Genomic DNA, 20,032 nt, shown 5'->3' on the forward strand with positions numbered 1-20,032 from the left:
AATTGCCCCTTAATTGGAAAAAATAATTGGGTACTCTAAATTTTTTTTTTTAAATCCTCGTTGGTAACTCCTATATCCTGAGTGTATTATACTAAAAACACAACTCCTATGCAACATAGTTAGTGTTGAAGGTAAAGTTTCAAATTTGCCCTGTTGATGAGGAGTCTCTCTCACTGCTCCCATGAACGGAGAAAATTTCAGATATTCTGCCCATCAAACAGTTGACATATGACCAGACTCTGAATAAAGCTCCTCGGATCCTTACAGATTGGATAGGTCCCAGGTCAACCCTCTGATATGAGTTGAGGTAGCTAACCTCAGCCAGGGAAAGGTGATCAGCTGGGATGCCTTTCCAAAGTGCTTTCAGCTCGCCTGTCAGGAATTACTGGCTTTGGGCAACAGAGATGAGAATTTCAGGGCGCGATTTAACCGGAAGGAAATCTATGTCTGGTTTTGGGCTCGCAGCGGAATGGTTCTCGGTGGTTGCAGTGCTGAGAAGCACTCAGCTACTCAACGACACTTTGCCGTTTTCTCTGGTCTCAAGTTTCTCGCCGCTGAGGCCCTGAGGCCGCAGTTAAAAATCGTTACCTGCAGGAAGCTCGCCAGCAGGAAAGGGCAGCACGGCAGCATTGTGGATAGCGCAATTGCTTCACAGCTCCAGGGTCCCAGGTTCGATTCCGGCTTGGGTCACTGCCTGTGCGGAGTCTGCACGTCCTCCCCGTGTGTGCGTGGGTTTCCTCCGGGTGCTCCGGTTTCCTCCCACAGTCCAAAGATGTGCAGTGTCGGTGGATTGGCCATGATAAATTGCCCTTAGTGTCCAAAATTGCCCTTCGTGTTGGGTGGGGTTACTGGATTATGGGGGTAGGGTGGAGGTGTTGACTTTGGGTAGGGTGCACTTTCCAAGAGCCGGTGCAAACTCGATGGGCCGAATGGTCTCCTTCTGCACTGTAAATTCTATGATTCTTGTAGACTGGGGCGCCATTTTCTCCAGCTGCCCCGGTCTCTCTTTTTCACTCCTTTCATCCCTTGTTTTTGACCCCCACCCCTCAGCTTCGGGAATACCCCCTCACCCCTCCTCCAGCTAATTGAACCATCCCACAGAACCTTCAAGGACAAGGGGTGGCATGTAATCCGTATCAGCATTTTATGTAACCATTCTTAATTAAGGCATAACTTTGAAGCCATAACACATGAGGGTCAGGTCTAGATATCAACATTTTATTGAACATTTGTGTAAATGCAAATCTGGTCAAAGAGCAAATTAATACAACTATGATTGAACACTTTATATTTACAGAAATCATTTACCTATTATGCTTTTGAACTGTGATTTCGCTACCACCAGGAATGAGTTCCTGGTACATAGTGTCCCCATCAGCTGTTTGTCTGGGTACCTACAAACATATATAAAGTCCACGAGTTTACAGGGTGTACTTTTCGCCTGGTTTGTCTACAGTTCACAATCATATTCTGCAATAAGTTCAAATTTCATCACATTCACCTTTTCATTTAGTCACACAATTTACATTAATCCAATCAACTCATTTAGACTCTTTCAGCATACATTTTTCTCTTAAATGATTTTGCCCTGTATGGGGCGGGGGGGGAGGAGGGGGGGGGGGGGAATAGGGGTGAGGAGGGCCTACTGCTTGACCTCACCAGGACCCCACCCGGGTCAGGTGAGCACAGTGGTCAACTTACAGAAAATCGTAGACAGTAAATGTCTTCAATGTCTTCATCCTTACAGTCAAGGAGATCCTGGAGGCTGCATTACCAAGAAAAAAGATGCAGCAATTGAAAGCTGGTCAGTTCCATTTGTCACTTAAATAAAAACAAGACACTGGGGATGCTGAAAATCTGAAATAACAGAAAATGTTGGATAATCTCAGCAGGTCCGGCAGCCTCTACGGAGTTAGAGAAAGAGTTAACGTTACGACTCTGTATGACTCTTCATCTCCACGGGCCCGCTGAGATTTTCCACCCTGTTCTCTTTTTATTTCAGTAAGATTTGTCATTGCGTTGCCATTTTCACATGGACAGCGACCTGGGGCCAGGATCGAACCTGGGTCCTCGGTGCCAGTGTGGCAGCAGTGCTAACCACTGCGCCGCCGAGACGCCAGCATTGCCATTTTCAAACCAAGCTTTGTATCGGACCGTGTAGGTAATTGCAAATTGGCCACTTTCAATTGATCAGAACGCGTTCATCAAAACAAACTGCAAACTTTATATTCGCAGTCTCCATTTTTATGCCTAATTTGCCGCAACTCTTTGTTGAAAAGTAGCACAGGCCTCATTTTCCACAGGTCATTGCACCAAGGGTGAAAGGTCAATTTTACAGATACGATCGACATTAATGGTACATCATTTAGTGGATTTAAGTGTGAGGAGATGTTTTGAGTTCACTCACTTTTTTCCTGTCAGTGAGAGTTCCTTCAGATCTTCCAGTGTTGGCTGCACGTGGAGCAGCTTTTTGTACAAAGCCAGCGGGAAGTGAAAGTTGCAAATAAAACCATTGGACACAGCAAGCCCGCAGAGAATTCCCACCAGCTGAAATACATCAGCCCTTTCTGGTTCCTGTGTATATTTTAAAAAATAACATCATGAAATCCTTCCTTGCAGAGTCTTCATAATGTTTCACTCCCACAGAATCAGTTTCAGCTGTAAGCTGGGGAGGTAGTGGAGTAGTGGTATTATACTGGACTAGCAATCCAGGGCTACCCAGGTTCAAACCCCACTCAAGGCAAATGTGGATTTTGAATCCAATGAACATCTGGAATCAAATGTCTATTGAAGACCATTAAACCATTGTCAATTGCCCTTTAGGGAAGGAAATTTGCCATTCTTGCCTGATCTGGTCTACACGTGACTCCAGACCGACAGCGATGTGGTTGGTTCTGAAATAGCCTTGCATATTAGCCGCTTCTAAATTGTAGTATTTGTTCTTGGGAGGCTGGTATTTACTGGCAAGCCTAGTATTTATTGCCCATCCCTAGTCACCAGGAGAAGGGCAAGAGGGACCATCACATGTGGCAAAGGTCTCAGGAACTAGTAAGATGCTCAGCTTAGTAACAGGAACAATGGCTGGAGCAATGGAGCACCTTAAGTGTTAATAATACCATGACATTAGAGTACTGGTTCCCATATTGTAGCACAACCTCCTGTCTGTGCGAAATATACAAAATGGGAGGAAACATATAGCTGCTATGTCTTTTGAATTTTCCGACACTCACCTTTAAGGGTCATGCAGTATAATGAGCCTTACCTTCCTGGGAAACCAAAGTAGTTGAGAATATTTAGAGCAGTTAAATATCTGTCCATTGCTGTGCAGTTCCTGACTAAAGAGCGTGAAGAATTCCTGAGATACCCCATGTCCAACACAACTTTCACCTGCAAATTGGACCTGGAATGGCAGCATCAAGAATAAAATAATAATACGCTCAAAAATATTTGAAAGGTTTGTCTATCGATACCCTCTGGTGTTCTATTTTTATGACCCTCAAGTTAAATTGCCACCAGTCAGCTCTCAAAGGGAGAGCACGTCTATGGGACTCTGGCATTTTCTTGTAGATTGGGCTTTGCATTCTGGACTCACAAAAAACAATAATTCTTATTTTAAAGAGGGAAACTAAAAGTCAAAAACACCTTTCTGTTTACACATGGGTGAAGAGGGGAGAAAATCATTGGTGTTTAAAATAAACCCCCTCTGTCTGTAACAGAACTGCGTAATAACCTTTCCATTAGCTGGTAGTTAAGAAAGATAAAAGTCAGCATATACAGAGAGGTGGTTGACCTCCATAACATTGCAAACTGGGATTCAATAAGCTCTAAGCTTATATAACTTGGACCTGAGGGGCGATGGGTCCTCCGACCACATGCTAACCACATGAGCGATGAGTACTGTAGGCGGTATGTGAATTAGACTGGAGCGCTCATGGACCAGACCAGGCCATTGGTTCTAACTTGTTTGAATCTTGTTTATGATCGAACTTGCTTCAGCCCCAAGAAGCGTAGCCTGCAACAGGTGGAATACGGCTGGTGAAGGGAGCCCCTTGGCGTAAAGGCTTAGTCCGCAATGCAAAAGATCACCTTGGCACAACCAACTCAACATGGCATTTCCCAAATTACCATACATTTCGCCAAAATATTGGCCAAAAATAAAGACTTCTGAAAGGTCAGGAAAACATCTATTGACTCGACATGTAAGGCATTGAATAATATGTAAAAACTATTTTCATGTAATCCCGGTGAGTTGACGATGAGATTCAGAAAATATTTCACAAGTGAAAAGGAATTCACCATACAATTGAATGCAGCAGTTTTGTACCTGAAGAGGAGCGAAATAGTCTGCTGATCTGTTCAATCTTAAGCCATACAACGCATCCTGAACAATCCTATCCCTTGACACAGCCAGCCGCAGTACTGGTTGAGAGATTTTCTGAAACAAATTGTTTCACATCTTAGAAAACTAATCCCGATTGCAAAAGCACCCACAAAAGTAAGGAGTCAGAGAAAAATCGACAACATTGCCTCGAGTCTGAACGTAACATTAATTCTAACTTCACTTTTGGCATAACTATCTGGTAAGTTACAGAAAGGCGACCAGCCTAAAGTGCGTGAAATACTACTAGAACAAAGAACAGTACAGCACAGGAACAGGCCCTTCGGCCCTCCAAGCCTGTACCGGTCATGATACCACCCTTGGCCAAAACCCTCAACACTTCCTAGTGCCGTATCCCCCTATACCCATCCTAACCATGTATTTGTCGAGATGCCCTTTGAACGCCGTTAATGTATCTGCTTCCACAACATCCCCTGGCAACGCGTTCCAGGCACTCACCAGCCTCTGTGTAAAAAAACCTGCCTCGCACATCTATAAACTTTGTCCCACGGACCTTAAACCTATGCCCCCTGGTGACTGACCCCTCCACCCTGGGAAAGAGTGCCTGCCCATTCACTCTATCCATGCCCCTCATAATTTTGTAGACCTCTATCAGGTCACCCCTCAACCTCCGTCTTTCAAATGAAAACAGTCCGTGTCTATTCAGCCTCTCCGAATAGCTAACAACCTCCAGACAGGCAACATCCTGGTACACCTCTTCTGCACCCTCTCCAAAGCCTCCACATCCTTCTGGTAGTGTGGCAATCAGAATTGTGCGCAATATTCCAAGTGCGACCGTACCAAGGTTCTATACAGCTGCAGCATGACTTGCCAGTTTTTATACTTGATGCCCCGTCCAATGAAGGCCACTTTCAAAGATCCGTGGACCTGTTCTCCCAGATCTCTCTGATGCTATATTCCTAAGAGTTTTGCCATTCACGATACATTTCCCCTCTATGCGGCAGCACGGTGGCGCAGTGGGTTAGCACTGCAGCCTCACGGCGCCGAGGTCCCAGGTTCGATCCCGGCTCTGGGTCACTGTCCATGTGGAGTTTGCGCATTCTCCCCGTGTTTGTGTGGGTTTCGGCCCCACAACCCAAAGATGTGCAGGTTAGGTGGATTGGCCACGCTAATTTGCCCCTTAATTGAAAAAAATGAATTGGGTACACTAAATTTATATATGTAAAAAAATCTCCCCTCTGTGTTAAATCTACTAAAATGCTACTATGCTGAAATATACCTCAGTTCACACGTTATATACAGGCATTCAATTGTTAGGTTACACATCTACAAAACACAACACAGTACTTACATTTCGATGTGTCTTGGCTTCCAGATTCAATACTTCTACCTTTGTTTCAAAATCAAAGATGCAAGGATATGGAATTAATTGCTGCTGTATCTATGGAAGACAGAAATAAATACTTTATGTTCATGACAGTTACAGGTGTTTTAGATATACTTTTAGAAAATTACAAATGGTTCCCCTCTGAAATGTTTACCTCCATTTAAGTCTTCCCAATGACATCTTACTAAACCAATTCATTGCTGATCCATGAATGTGGGACAGTGTGAATCTCAGTGCTTCACATACATTACATTTTCACTAACAGCTGATGTATAGACAGCAATTCCTCCGAAGGATGATTGGAAAATCTCCGGAGATGAGGGAGAAAATTCTCTGCCCCGCGATACCGCAAGCGGGTACCGTAATCGGGTGGAGAAATGGACGTCCAGCCAAAATCGAGGTCCGCGCCCGGTGCCGATTCAGGCGCCATGCTCCGGTCCCTCGCTGATGGCGATACCGAGGTTTGCACCCAACGCCGGATGCGGCATGCAGAACCGGCATATACACGCATTTAAATGGTATTAGCGGGTTGGATACAGCGTGCTCCACCCTTCCGCAATGCTCCCCTCCTGTCAGGCGGAAGTCTCGCGGGTGTGAATGGCTACAAGTATTTACAAATGTGGACCGGGCGCCATGGTTCTGGAGGGGAAACGGGAGGCTAAGAAAACACTGATAAATTCATTGAGAACTGTCGAGCTTTTTGGGAGGTGGCTGACTGGGCGAGAGGGAGTAATGGGTAGTGACTTGGTGCTGAGCCCGTGGACTTGGGGTGTCGCCCTCGGGATTGGGATGGCCCAGCTCAGACCGACATTGCTGCAGTCTGTCTTTTAAACCCACTCCTCTGGTGCCAGTTACAGGCTCCTGGTTGCTCACACTGCGGAATGCTGCCTGTGTCCTTTAAATGCTCAAGGAGCCGCTGGTCGTCTGGGAGCACACCCAGGCTGACCCTCTGGACACCCTCACACCCCAGCTGTATCATCAAGGGCCAAGCTCAATCAGGGGCGCCCCAGGTGTTGGCACTCCTCAGATGCGCTGCCCCATTGCAGAGGAAGCAGGGGATCAGCAGAGCTCACCCCAACCAGAGGACACCTGCACTGCGGCCTACGGAACCCTCATTGATTCTCTGCCCCTCTCGGGGGCAGAGGACTCACCGTGACCCCCCCACCACTCCGGATCATCAGCTGTCTCCTCCTGGTGAGACTGGCAGCACTGACTGCCTCTGCCACCACCTCCCAGGCAGTGCCCAGGAGGGCATGATTGAGTCTGCGGCCCACACTGAGGAAGGAGCAGTGGGTCCAACTCTGACTCCCAAACCCGGAGGACAGGCCTTCGCTGAGCCATCTTGGTGGCTGCAATGAGTGTTTGGTGAGTGGAGCGTTTAAAAACAGCTCCAGCTGCCAGGCTCTTTGGTGTTAACTCCGGCCCCAATCGTTAGAACACCCCCTGGGCCGGGAATTGCTCGGAATTCACGCCAGTAGAATGCCGGCCCATTAGCATGTCCTGAATTGCTCCACAAATAGTGCCCCCAACAGGAACGTGAACCGCACGCAATTCAGTCACGGCATCATCACTTAGGGTGTGATTGGTCGCATAGCGAGTGCGTCTAATAATAATAATCTTTATTAGTGTCACAAGTAGGCTTACATTAACGCTGCAATGAAATTACTGTGAAAATCTTTAGCTGCATGTTTCCCGGAACTGGCAACACCGAGAAACACATTATATACAACGCCACTTGCGTTAATCACAGAATCATAGAATCTACAGTGCAGAAGGAGGCCATTTGGCCCATTGGGTCTGCACCGGCCCTTGGAAAGAGCACCCCACTTAATAAGGGCCTCAGTGGTGAATGCAAGGCAGAGGGCGAGGGGTTTTCTACACTGAGAAACTCGGCTTGCCAAAAATCCTCAGTATGGTGAGAGGCCCCTAACACAACCCCTGACCCCCCCCCCCCCCCCCAAGCCCTAATGCCCCCCCTCCCCTCCCCCCAATACCAGCGCAGGGCACTCCCAGTCCAGTAACCAGCTCACAAAGAATTACAACTTGGCACCACCAATGCCCCAGCCAGGCTGCCATGCTGGCAGTGTCAGAGTGCCAGTGCTAGGGTACCACCTGCCCAGAGGGCTTGCACCTGGGGCCTCCGATCCCCTGGGAGACCCCCAACGAGTGACTAGCCGTCTGGTCCCTGTTTCTGGGTACCACTGCTGAATGGCACTCGCCCGAGGTGTCCGAGGCAAGGGACATCCCTCCCACCCCTCGGGAATCTGCACATTAAAGTGAGATTGGCTGTCTTGTCTAATATGCAGATTTGCTATAAAGTGATTCTGCCCACAATAGGCGGGATTTCAATCACAACGTCTCGCGAGACTGTGAGCGATGGATGGCCGTTGGATCCCGTCCTTAGTCTCTCAAACGGAGAATTTCATCCAAGGCCAAAAACATCTGATTTGGACATCAGCATTTTTTGCCCATGGTGACCATGTTGTGAGACCCCTCCTTGGAAATATCCTTCAGTGTTCTGACCAAACTCACAAGGTATTGAAATCATCCCATCAGAACCCTATTATCATAGAATTTACAGTGCAGAAGGAGGCCATTCAGCCCATCGAGTCTGCACCAGCTCCTGGAAACAGCACCCTACCCAAGGTCAACACCTCCACCCTGTCCCCATAACCCAGTAACCCCCACCCAACACTCAGGGCAATTTTGGACATTAAGGGCAATTTCTCATGGCCAATCCACCTAACCTGCACATCTTTGGACTGTGGGAGGAAACCGGAGCACCCGGAGGAAACCCACGCACACACGGGGAGGATGTGCAGACTCCGCACAGACAGTGACCCAAGCCGGGAATCGAACCTGGGACCCTGGAGGAGTGAAGTAATTGTGCTATTCACAATGCTACTGTGCTGCCCCAAATTATTAGTCCTCTCAATGATCATCCCTGTTGATGAAAGTGGCTCATTGATTAACCAGTGAGCTTACCACTCAGAGGGGCGAGAAAACAAGGGTCATTGAAATCACTGATTGTCTCTGTTTCCAACACCCTCATGGGCGGTGAGTTCCAGGTCATTATCACTATTATAACCCAGGAAGCCAAGCGATAAGGTGAACATTGGATTTAATCAAGGTCGCATAGGTCGGCAGCAAACTATATACACAGTATAATCCTGGTGGGACAACCAAGGTTATACAGAAATCTAACGAGTCCCAGCTAGGTGGGCCTCCTCCCACTCAATGGGGCGGCTCATACTCCACGAGCCCCACGAGTAGATCAATCAGTGTATCCCCATGGGCCTCAGGAAGGTTATTACAGACACCCAGCTCGAGGTCTCTTGCATCCGTCCTTGTCCTCATACTCAATTTACCATGTGAGGTTAGAATTCTCAGCTGGCTCACTGCGAGAGAGCAACAAGCATTGGGCCAAATCCATCCCCATGTATCAGAGACAGAGGGTAGGTCTTGAGGTGCAATGGTAGCTCTGAACCAGAACCCTTTGGGATCAAGTCCAATGCCAGCACCTGTTGGCCACGGGAGGAAGGTTCACGGGCTGATAATCAACCCGGAAGCCATCCACCACTTCCCCACTGTGTCCCAAAGGGAAAAATGTGCGTGATACACAAAAAAAGGGAGTCTTTTACCCTCTTATAACTGGTTTTATTGTGGGCTGAGAGCAGGTCTCCTGACTTCTCTTGGACCCATGGACAGTTTCACGGTACAGGGCGAAAAATCGATTGACAAGGTGATGGTGGTACTAGCTTCGGCAGCTCATATACTAAAATTGGAACGATACAGAGAAGACTAGCATGGCCCCTGCGCAAGGATGACACGCAAATTCGTGAAGCCTTCCATGTATTAAAAAAAAGACAAAGTGATGATTGTTAAAAAGCCAAACATTCCACACGGATGACCTACTTGGCGAAGTGTTGAGAAGTACAGCTGAACCTGAGCTTCTGGAATGGGAATGCCATCCATTAACTGTGATTAAAACACAAAATCAACATCACAGATTCCTATCTGCTGTAGGATGAGTAGGACATGGACGTGCGTGTCTCATTTACATTTCTACTAATGTATCGGCTTCCCCGAATGACGCACATTGCCTCATTGAAGTATTCCATTAAGAATCCTATCCTGGAGCTGGGCGGTCATGAGGGCATAATTCAAATGTCAGCAAAGAATGGGTAAGAATGAATCTTCTGTTTGTTTGAATTCACATTCTTGTGTTAACAATTCCCATTGTTAATTTCTAACTTAATTTTTTAATTTCTTCGTCACATCGAGTTTTTGACTTTACTGCAGACTGAACATAGTGTGTCACAGATCTGGCAGTGGAGCATGGACTGGCATGCACAGTTTATCTATTTTTTAAATCAAATAGGGTCAGTTCACTTTAGGCAGTGGAGTGATTTTGTTACTGGACTAATAATCCAGGGAGTGTGGGCTGGATTTAATGCTCCCCCATTGACGGGTTTGAAGGCAAAGGGTCATAGTGCACCCATCTTCCCTTGCTCCCGCTGCAATTTTACCCAGTGGTTGGGGTGGCATTGGGCAGCCTCTCTGGCAGCGGACGAAGGGAGGCCCCTGAGCAATTAATGCCAATTTACAGGCCTCATCCCGCCACCTCTGGGATGAAACCAGTAGCAGAGGTTCCTCCTTAACCTGCCTCCTGGGCACATTGGAGGCAGCCCCCCCCCCCCCCCCCCCCCCCACAGATTCTCCTGTCTCCCCATCGCCTCTCAAACCCTGATCCCACCCCCTCACCAACCTTAGTGGTGGAGGCAGAGACCCTAAACTTTAAAAAGTACCTGGATCTGCACCTTAAGTGCTGTAAGGTGTAGGGCTATGGGCTAGGTGCGGGAGGGCGGGATTAGAAAGGACGCGTGGGTGTCCTCTGGCTGGCATGGGCAAGATGGGCTGAATGGCTTCCTTTTGTGCTGTAACTTTTCTATGGTTCTATGCCATGTAAAGTGCCAATCCATTACAGCTCACCAGCTGTACAGTACAAATTCACACATAGTTTATCTAACTCCCCATCCTAACTCCCGGCAAAAATAAAAAATTGTTGAACATATCTTTGATGAAGGTTGGCCCTTGAAGTAATAAACCTCATGCTTCACTCCCATGGCGGGTGACTGCACCCAATTTGAGGTTCAAACACAATAAAAGATGTAAATGGGGGAAACACATTCATTTATCGTGTTCTCCGCATCAGCTGGGAGGACAGGCGTATTAATATCAGCGGCCTTGAAGGAAATGGAATGAAATGAAAATCACTTATTGCCACAAGTAGGCTTCAATGAAGTTACTGTGAAAAGCCCCTAGTCGCCACATTCCGGCGCCTGTTCGGAGAGGCTGGTACGGGAATTGAACCGTGCTGCTGGCCTGCCTTGGTCTGCTTTAAAAGCCAGCTATTTAGCTCAGTGTGCTAAACCAGCCCCTGAGCTAAACCAGCCAAGAGCACCAGCAACAAGGCCATGGTCATCTGAAATCAACTCCGCTGGGTTGGCCTTGTGCTTAGGTTGTCAGAGTCCCGACTGCCAAAGCAAACCTTCCTCGCCCAGCTCAAGAAAGGCTCCCGAACAAGAGGAGGACAAAGGAAGCGCTTCAAAGACACCCTGAAGGCTTGCCTCAAGAAATGTAACATCGCCGTCAATCCCTGGGAGACTCTTGTTCAGAAGAGATCTACTTGGAGGAACCTCCTGATTGAAGGGACACAATTCTTTGAGGATACCCAAGGCAAGAGGAGATTCGGAAAAGGAGCCTGAGAAAGGAACACCAGCAATCTAGAGTCCAAGGACTAATCCCACCTCCCGGAAACTGATGCCAAGTATGCAGTCGGAGATGGGACTGTAGGATTCAGCTCATCGGCCAAAGAACCCCATGATAAGTAACACGGAATATCTTAGGTGGACAGTCATACTCGTTAGCTAGTGATCGCTGAAGAAGAATAAGGATTAAACTACTTGCTTGATAGTACAGAACGTGAATATTGCTCACCAAGAGACATGCTGCCGAGGCTTTTCATCTCACACTCATCAGGACTGAGCCACAAGATGACCAAACTTCCAAGGGGGCAACAATTTACACTGCATGAGAAATAGGGTGCTGATTGGTTGGCAAGTGGACACTGATTGGTCAAGGCATTGCCATGGAGAATGAATCAGGGAACAGTTATCCCAACGGTTTTGGTTTGGACACTTGGGGTTGTTCAGTAAATGCCGTCCAATTTTGGAATAATATCTAATTCTGCACACTGTGGGCAAAATCGAACCAAATTGCAACCGATTGCCATGACAAGCTCATTTAGACGGGTGTTTCCCGGTGTTCGCAGTGCCAAGAAACACCATGCTATCTATCGAGACTCTGTTGTAATTCGGGGCCTCAGCGGGAATGTCCTGCCAAGGCCACATTTAGTCCCATTTCCTACACTGCGGAGTTCTGTCTGCCGGAACTCCTCAGTGCAGGAAGAGATCGGGGGCGCTACAATCTCTTAAACCCCTCAACATGACCCCGAACCCCACCCCCAAAGCCCCAAATCACCTATAAGAGGGTCCTCGGGCCCCTCCACACCCTACTTCACACAGGCAGTCACACACAGACCCGATCCCTGGCGTGGAACAAATGCCAGCCTGGCACCAAGGTAGTGCCCCTGCCAGCTGGCAGTGCTATCTGGGCAGTGCCAGGCTGGCACACAAGTGGCAGTGCCAGAATACCAGTACCAGAGTGCCAGGTTGGCTGTGCCAGGGTGCGCAGATGGCACCTTCAGTGCCAGGGTGCCACCCCACCCAGAGGGAAAGCACCTGGGGGCCTCCGAACCCCTGGGAGACCCCTCGGGATTAGGTCTCGCGAGGTGTGGCGAGCTGGGTAGATCCTGGAAGAGGGATCTCCCGGCATTTACCAGACGCATCATGCCGCCTTTCGGGTGCAAACTGGCCGGTCGATCAACCCCCTATGTTCTCAATTTTGCAAGCATGGGCTGTTTCAGTAGAGTAGTAGTCGGCCTGTTGTGAACGGCCGTTTGAGCAGCACCCACTGAACAATCCAGAGTGTACTAAGAATAACACGAACAACCAATTTAAGATTAACAGCTGGACTTGCAGTGTCGCTCATTTTCACTTGCTCGAACTTAGATATATTAATATGCATGGCTGGGCCCTCTGCAGGCAAAAGTAATGTGTCCAGGCACATTTTCAATTAGGTAAAACATTGACGGATACTGTTCCCCTTTTCATTCCCCATGACATGTCTCAACCCAACAGAGTTTACTTGCCTCTTGAATTTCAACAAGAGCTTTGTTGTGACTGGTCTCTGCTGCATCCTTCATGGCAATGTCTTGACCAATCAAAGTCCACTTGCCAATCAATCATCATAATTTCTCATGCAGTATAAATTGTTGATCCCTTTGAATATCTACCCTTTTTAATATCTATTTTTAAAATAATCTTTATTGTCACAAGGAGGCATATATTAACACTGTAATGAAGTTACTGTGAAAAGCCCGAGTCGCCGCACTCCGGCGCCTGTTCGGGTACACAGAGGCAGAATTCAGAATGTCCAATTCACCTAACAAGCACGTTTTCGGGACTTGTGGGAGGATACCGGAGGACCTGGAGGAAACGTACGCAGGCACGGGGAGAACGTGCAGACTCTGCACTGACAGTGATCCAAGCGAGAATCGTGCCTGTGCTACCTTGCTGCCCATGGTATTTGGCATTCTTGTGAAAGTGTTCCGATGAGTGTGAGATGAAAAGCTTCAACAGTGTGTCTCTTTTCTCAGCAATGCTCAACGAATAAAGTAAACATTTTGTACAACATGTTTTTGAATTTCTATCTCCATTCACTTTCTGCTCAAATTCACATTGCATTGTACTTATTTAAAATGTACCTCATTAAATATAGTTTGGGGGTTGATGGGAAACAGCTTCACTGCACATGCCTGAAAATAATAACATGAGAATAAGTAACAGTGCGCATCAGTTTACAAATACTTTGCTTCGTGATTGATATCAGCAAATATTAAATCAAATTCAGGGCATTGAAAATCTGAACATGAAAGATGCTTTTGATGTTGTTCTTTGGCCTTCGAAATAAGCTGTAACGTTCCTCTTTCCAATGTAACCAACACCCTTTCCTCAAAGAAGATTCTCCTCAAAGTGCAATGGACATATTAGAAAAGGCACCAGTACTAAAAAAAAGACATGTTTTATCATGACATAACCTGGAGTCTTGGTTTCAATTCCTACTTTCTCCGCGTCGTAAGGTCACCTGAGGTGTTTCCACCAATATCTAGGCCCGGATTTGTACGCAGTCAGAAGGGTTCAGCGCCTTATCCAAAATGGCGGCAGACCCCTGAATCCAGAAGTCCTGTCTACAAACCCAACACACGCCAGTTCCACCAGGTGGGCGTGAGGGGGATGATGGGTGGGGGTGGGAAGGTGTGAGATGCGGGGGGTGGGGGGGCAGAGTTGGGGTGGGGTTCACACATGTGCTTTTCCCAAAGACAGCGGCACATTTAACAGTGCAGCTGCCTTCACTCAGAAGCCATTTTTGTTGTTGAGAGTTGTGGAACACGACTAGAGGGCTTTACACTTTTGAAGGAAAGCTTTAAACCTGCTCTGGAGACCTCATGTATATTTTCAGTAACCTTCATCATTTCTGAGCAAGTGTCGCAACCCTAAAGAAAAGCAAAGGCAGGTGTGGTGGCTGACACACAGGGGCGTTCAAGGTTGGGGCCTTGAAAGGGATATTCCACCCGAGTGAGCAGGATGCGCCGGCCAACATATATAAATGGGACCACCATCTCTGTACCTGCTCCATCAGGTTCTGGAGGTCTTGGTCACTGAACCAGGGCACAACCCCTCCCTCTCCGCTGTCTCTTCTTTGGCGCATTTTGGCATGAGAATTGGGAAAAGACGACCATTCAGCTATGAATGGTCTCTGAAACATATATCTGTTTGCCTGCACTAAGCAGATTATCTCATCAATGCCTCATGTTGTCATGGTGATGGGGGTAGCCTGACATTTGTTCCGGTCACTCCCAGATGACATGTTATATCCTGACGGAACACTACCCTGCTAGACCTCTGAGTGAGACTGTGTTGCCAAGAGAGCATGTAGCTGTGAGGATCCTGGTCAAGGCTTCATTTCATTGCCCCACCCTGAGAGATGGTTGGAAAGAGAGTATGTGGCAGGTGAAATGTGCATCAGTCATTCACGGAGACATTGTACTAATTTTAATCAACACAGAGTATCATTAGCAGTTGATAATGCCAAGGTGCTGCTATTCCGATGTCTGTGTCTTATGAGGCTTTAGTACAGGGACCGCCTTCACTATAAAATGAATGTCAGCAGCAATGACTATATTTTCACAGGGAAAGTTCATGATCGGCCATCTCTTGCCGTATCAGCACAGCACTTGGACAGTTGATATGGTTCACCTCACTGTCGACTGCAGTCTCCTACTGAGCAACTGCAAACCACCCATCCACTTCCTGCTTCGGAGCAAGCGCTCCTTCCTGGACCTCGCTTGGAAGCCTGGTCGAGTTTTGTAGCCCACATTGACACCGACCCCCTCACTGCCCCCACCTGATTACCACAGTTCCCGAGGGTGATGGGCCAGACTCCAGTTGACACCTACCATCCTGGTGTGAAAATGTGGACATCCCGGGAATTTATCCCGAGTCAGGTTTGCGGAGTCGGAAAATCTCCCGTGGCTGCGCAACCTGACTCGGGAGCGAAGATTCGGGCCCTAATCAGCATTGAAGCTGAACGGTGTAACTTTTTATTGTAACTGACAAAGGAACAGGTTGGGAAGGAGAATAATTTTTGTGTAGCAAGTTGTATTGATCTGGAATGTTCTGTCTGAGAGCGTGATGAGCCAGATTCAATAGTAACTTTGGGAAAGGAATTGGTTAAGTACTTGTAAAGGGAAAATTTGCAGGTCCAAGAACAGGGACTAATTCTTATCTCCCTTCCAATAAACCAGCACAAGTGTGATGGGCCGAATGTCTTCCTTCTGGGCTGTAAATGTTTCTAATTCTATCTTTCTTTAATGATGTATTGAACAATGATTTGTAGGATTAGATTAAATGTGAAGCAGCACTCTCTCCGATTGGAACTGTTGCGAAACATTTATGAATAATCATAAATAATCCGACCCGGCAGCCGGCCAATGGGGTTTCCCAATGTGGCCGCCCCCACGCCGTCGGGAAATCCACGGGCGTGAGTGCGCTGCCGGTGAAATGGAAGATCCTGCCGATGGAGAATCCCGCCCAGCTTCTTCCCCGCTGTTCCCAGACTCCTGAATGACCCTCTTATGGACTGAACTGCTCTCTCCACACACCTTCTCTACTGAGTAGTACTACACTCCGTATGTTTCACCCAATGCCTGTGCCTACGTATTTACATTGCGTATTTATGCAGGCCCTATGTTTTTTCATGTATGGAACGATCTGCCTGAATAATACTTTTCACTGCACCTCGCTATACATGACAATAAATCAAATCCAATCTAATCCAATCTTAGGCAGCAGCAGAAAAACTCAAAAATCTATTTGCCGGCCCTTAAGGCAGGCTGCGGCTGAAGTTGCAGGAATGTAACAAGAATGTGACATGGGAGATCCACTCTGTAACATGAACGTCAGAAAAACAGAGAGCCCTGGGATCGTTTGTAGCTCAGCCTTTTATAGAAATATTTGTCCACTTACCATTAAAGAGCTTTTAAAAATTTCCATCACAGGAATGCGGAAATTTAACTCTGAAATCTTCTGATGTCTGCTCAAGTTCACCTGCCAGGATAGGATTAAACAGAAATTAATACTTTGGGTGTCATTTCAGACATGACGGGCACCATTCTCCGTTCCCCCAGCCCCGTGTGTCTCGGAGGCGCCCCGTTCATTGGCAGCGGGCGATGTGTTAGGCAGGTTGGTTCGATGTGGACTGCACTCGATGCAGGGAAGTTAGAAACAGACGTCTGACACTGGAGAAGATCCAACACTGTTTTATTCAACTATCGAAGCGCTATACATATTCAGCTGTAGGTCGACACAATACTGATCTGACTGGTGACCTTGTAGTAGCCTGACCAGACGTACTAGCTACCGCATGGTGTTTGCACTTGCTAGCTCGTGGACTCTGACTGTCTCAGTAGCTGGGTCCCGAGAGAGCGAGAAAACTAGTGCCCTCTGGCTTTATAGTGGTAGTGTCCTGTCTGGTGATTGGCTGCTGTGTTCTGTGTGCTCACTGGTCATCCTATGTATCAATCACTGCCTGTCTGCATCTCATTATATACATGAGTGGATATTCTGACAGCGGGATTCTCAGCTCCTGCCGCTTGACAATGGGGTTTCCCATTGGAGACACCCCACGCTGGCTGGAAGCCCACGGGCGGGGGTGCGCTGGCGGCGGGAAAAGAGAATCCCGTAGAATTCCAGCCGACATATGGGGCAGGATTCTCCCCTACCCGGCGTGACGGAGGGTGCCCGAGTAGGGGAGTAGTGCCAACCACTCAGGGGTCGGGCCTCCCCAAAGGTGGGGAATTCTCCGCACCTTTGGGGGCCAGCCCAGCGCCGGAGCGGTTGAGACCAGAAGACTGGCGCAAAAAACCGGCGCCCCCGGCAGCGGGGCTGGCCGAAAGGCTTTCGCCGGTCGGCGCATGCGCCGGCAGTGACGTTAGCGGCAACTGGCCGCTGACGTCACTGCCGGCGCATGCGCGATGTGGGGTTCTCTTCCGCTTCCGCCATGGCGGAGGCCGTGGCGGCCGCGGAGGAAAATAGTGCACCCAGGGCACTGGCCCGGAGTCTGAGCAGGGGGCCCCGATCGCGGGCCAGGCCACCGTGGGGGCACCCCCCCCGGGGTTCGATCGCCCCCCCGCCCCCCCCCCCCCCCCAGGACCCCGGGGCCCGCTCGCGCCGCTGATCCCGCCGTTCCAGAGGTGGTTCAAACCTCGGCGGCGGGAGAAGCCTCCCAGCGGCGGGACTTAGGCCCATCCGTGCTGGAGAATCACCGCAGGGGCCTCTCCGATCGGGAGAATCTCTGCCACGGCGGGGGCGGGATTTTCGGCGGCCCCAGGCGATTCTCCGACCCTGCTGGGGGTCGGAGAATTTCGCCCATGGTAAGTGCAGCTTGCTTGTCAGGAACAGATAACTCTGGATTTATAGTTCCAAAAGCCAGTGACAAACACCCTGCCAAACCCGCCCAAAATTACACTTAGAAATGTTTTGGTTGAATCGCGCCCGCATCGTTTCAGGAGTTATTTGAAGGTTGAGGAGTGAGCTAGCAAGAAGCTAGAGGTTCCTGACTGTGGCCACATGGCCACAAGCCAGCCAGAGGTGGAACAAGGTGAAGAGACGCTCAAAATAGAGGTCCAGAGTAATGAGGGTAACTCATACCTACCTTGTACAGTGCTTGTAAAATTTTTAATGTAGCGTGCAGTTTGGAGTTGTCTTTTGAAGTGTCCGCCATGGTGATTTGAAGAAGTTGCTTTGATTCTTTTTGATAAATCCTCACAAGGCGCATGAAGAAATAATAAGGCATTGTACTCCACCAGCATTCTAGTCACGAAAGAGCACAGAAATATTCACGCAAATTAAAACACAGCCGATCAGATGGTAACCCACCGAAAAAGCAAACACAATGACGGACTATAAAGATAGAACCCTGGGTGCTGTTATAATCCCCATGAGGACGACACAATTAATTATGGAGTATGAGCTAATTAATTCAGTACAATAAAAGTCAGCCCAGGTAGGAGCCAAAACCATAAGACACAGGAGCAGAATTAGGCCACTCGGCCCATCGAGTCTTCTCCGCCATTCAATCATGGCTGATATGTTTCTCATCCCCATTCTCCTGCCTTCTCCCCATAACTCCAGATCGCCTTATAAATCAAGAACCTATCTACCTCTGTCTTAAAGACACTTAGTTATTTGGCCTCCAGAGCCTTCTGCGGCAAAGAGTTCCACAGATTCACCACCCTCTGGCTGAAGAAATCCCTCCTCATCTCTGTTTTAAAGGAGCGTCCCTTTAGTCTGAGGCGGAGCCCTCGGATTCTAGTTTCTCCTACAAGTGGAAACATCCTCTCCATGTCTACTCTATCCAGGCCTCGCAGTATCCTGTAAGTTTCAATAAGATCCCCCCTCATCGTTCTAAACTCCAACAAGTACAGAACAAAGTCCTCAACTGTTCCTCATACAACAAGCTCTTCATTCCAGGCTGCAGAATAGATCCGACTGGGAGTGTTACTTGGAGATAAACAATTTTTTTCACTCTCCTTTCTAGGCTCCTCCATGACTATTGAAGTTGCCATCCCTGAAACAATCGTGCCACATATTTCCTCGGGTGTCTTCCTGATTGGCTGACTTCACTTCAGCATAGACTGCGCCTGTTTTGTTATGCCCTTGACGTAGCAAAAGCTGCTTCCTTGATGTGCACTCTGACCAAGCAAGGTTCAGACCTGGAGATAGCTTTAACACATTTATTAAACTGTTAACGATTCTCCTACTTGGATTCGACTCTCCTGTTAATCCTGCTATAGATACTCAGACTGACAAACCAGTCTGCTACAATCCAGGTGGTGGGTGTGATGTGTTCAATCAATCCTGTGTGCTCACTAAGGGCGCGATTCTCCGCAAAGGCGGAGAGTCGTGAAGGCTACCACGAAACCGGCCGTGTTTCACGGCAGCCTCCACGCCCCCTCCCGGGACCCGATTCTGCTCCCCGGTCGGGGCTAGCATCGCGGCCCCGTGAACTCCGGCATCGCGGGCTTAACGAATTTCGCTAAGCCCGCGCGCGAAAGTTAGCGACGGCTGACGCATATGATGACGTCAGCCGCGCATGCGCGGTCTGTAATGCCCCTCAGCCGCCCCGCGGACTTATCCTGCGGGGCAGCGGAGGGAGAAAGAGTGCGCGGGAATCGGACCCGCTGCCCGCGATCGGTGGGCACCAATCGCGGGCCCATGCCACCCTTGGCACGGCCGTGGTGCGGCCGTGCCAATCGGTGGCATGGTTGTGCAGAACGGCACTTTGCGGCCATTTTCACGAACTGGTATAGCAGGTGTATTAAAAATCGTGAAAACGGCCGTAAAGGCCTTGGAAATCGGCCCATCGGCCAGGGGAGAATCGTTGCTCGCCATAAAAAAACCGGGAGCAGTGATTCGTGTCAGGGGGCGGGCATGGGGGGGGGGAGAATAACGGGAGGGCGTCGGACCAGCGTCGCCGTAAAAAATTGCGCCGCTCGCTATTCTCTGCCCCGTCGTGAGTGAGGAGAATCGTGCCCTAAGTGTCTCCACTGGAAAGAGGAAGAT

The 20,032-nt window shown here is 48.7% G+C and overlaps 1 protein-coding gene and 1 non-coding gene across 4 annotated transcripts in view; one reads left to right on the forward strand and one right to left on the reverse strand.

Annotated features, from left to right (window-relative positions):
• Positions 1–20,032, reverse strand: part of LOC119963505 (probable E3 ubiquitin-protein ligase HERC3) — an 86,117-nt gene that overhangs the window by 9,404 nt on the left and 56,681 nt on the right. Inside the window, exons 13-22 of one of the 3 annotated variants that reach the window (XR_005460115.1) lie at positions 18,123–18,280; positions 16,436–16,516; positions 13,615–13,665; positions 9,642–9,704; positions 5,691–5,780; positions 4,325–4,435; positions 3,263–3,400; positions 2,408–2,574; positions 1,702–1,765; positions 1,308–1,394 (exon numbers count right to left, since the gene is read on the reverse strand). Coding sequence is in view for 2 of the 3 variants with exons in the window: in XM_038792719.1 (XP_038648647.1) it covers positions 1,309–1,394; positions 1,702–1,765; positions 2,408–2,574; positions 3,263–3,400; positions 4,325–4,435; positions 5,691–5,780; positions 9,642–9,704; positions 13,615–13,665; positions 16,436–16,516; positions 18,123–18,280 (1,009 nt within the window). In the remaining variant the exon portion in view is untranslated. The remainder of the gene's footprint in view (positions 1–1,307; positions 1,395–1,701; positions 1,766–2,407; positions 2,575–3,262; positions 3,401–4,324; positions 4,436–5,690; positions 5,781–9,641; positions 9,705–13,614; positions 13,666–16,435; positions 16,517–18,122; positions 18,281–20,032) is intronic. The other 2 variants (XM_038792719.1, XM_038792720.1) reach the window with 2 other exon arrangements.
• Positions 9,482–9,584, forward strand: LOC119964002. The gene has a single exon (XR_005460244.1). It is a non-coding gene; the product is annotated as a U6 spliceosomal RNA (small nuclear RNA).

This window comes from Scyliorhinus canicula, chromosome 3, assembly GCF_902713615.1.
Source record: "Scyliorhinus canicula chromosome 3, sScyCan1.1, whole genome shotgun sequence".
NCBI classification, from domain to species: Eukaryota; Metazoa; Chordata; class Chondrichthyes; order Carcharhiniformes; family Scyliorhinidae; genus Scyliorhinus; species Scyliorhinus canicula.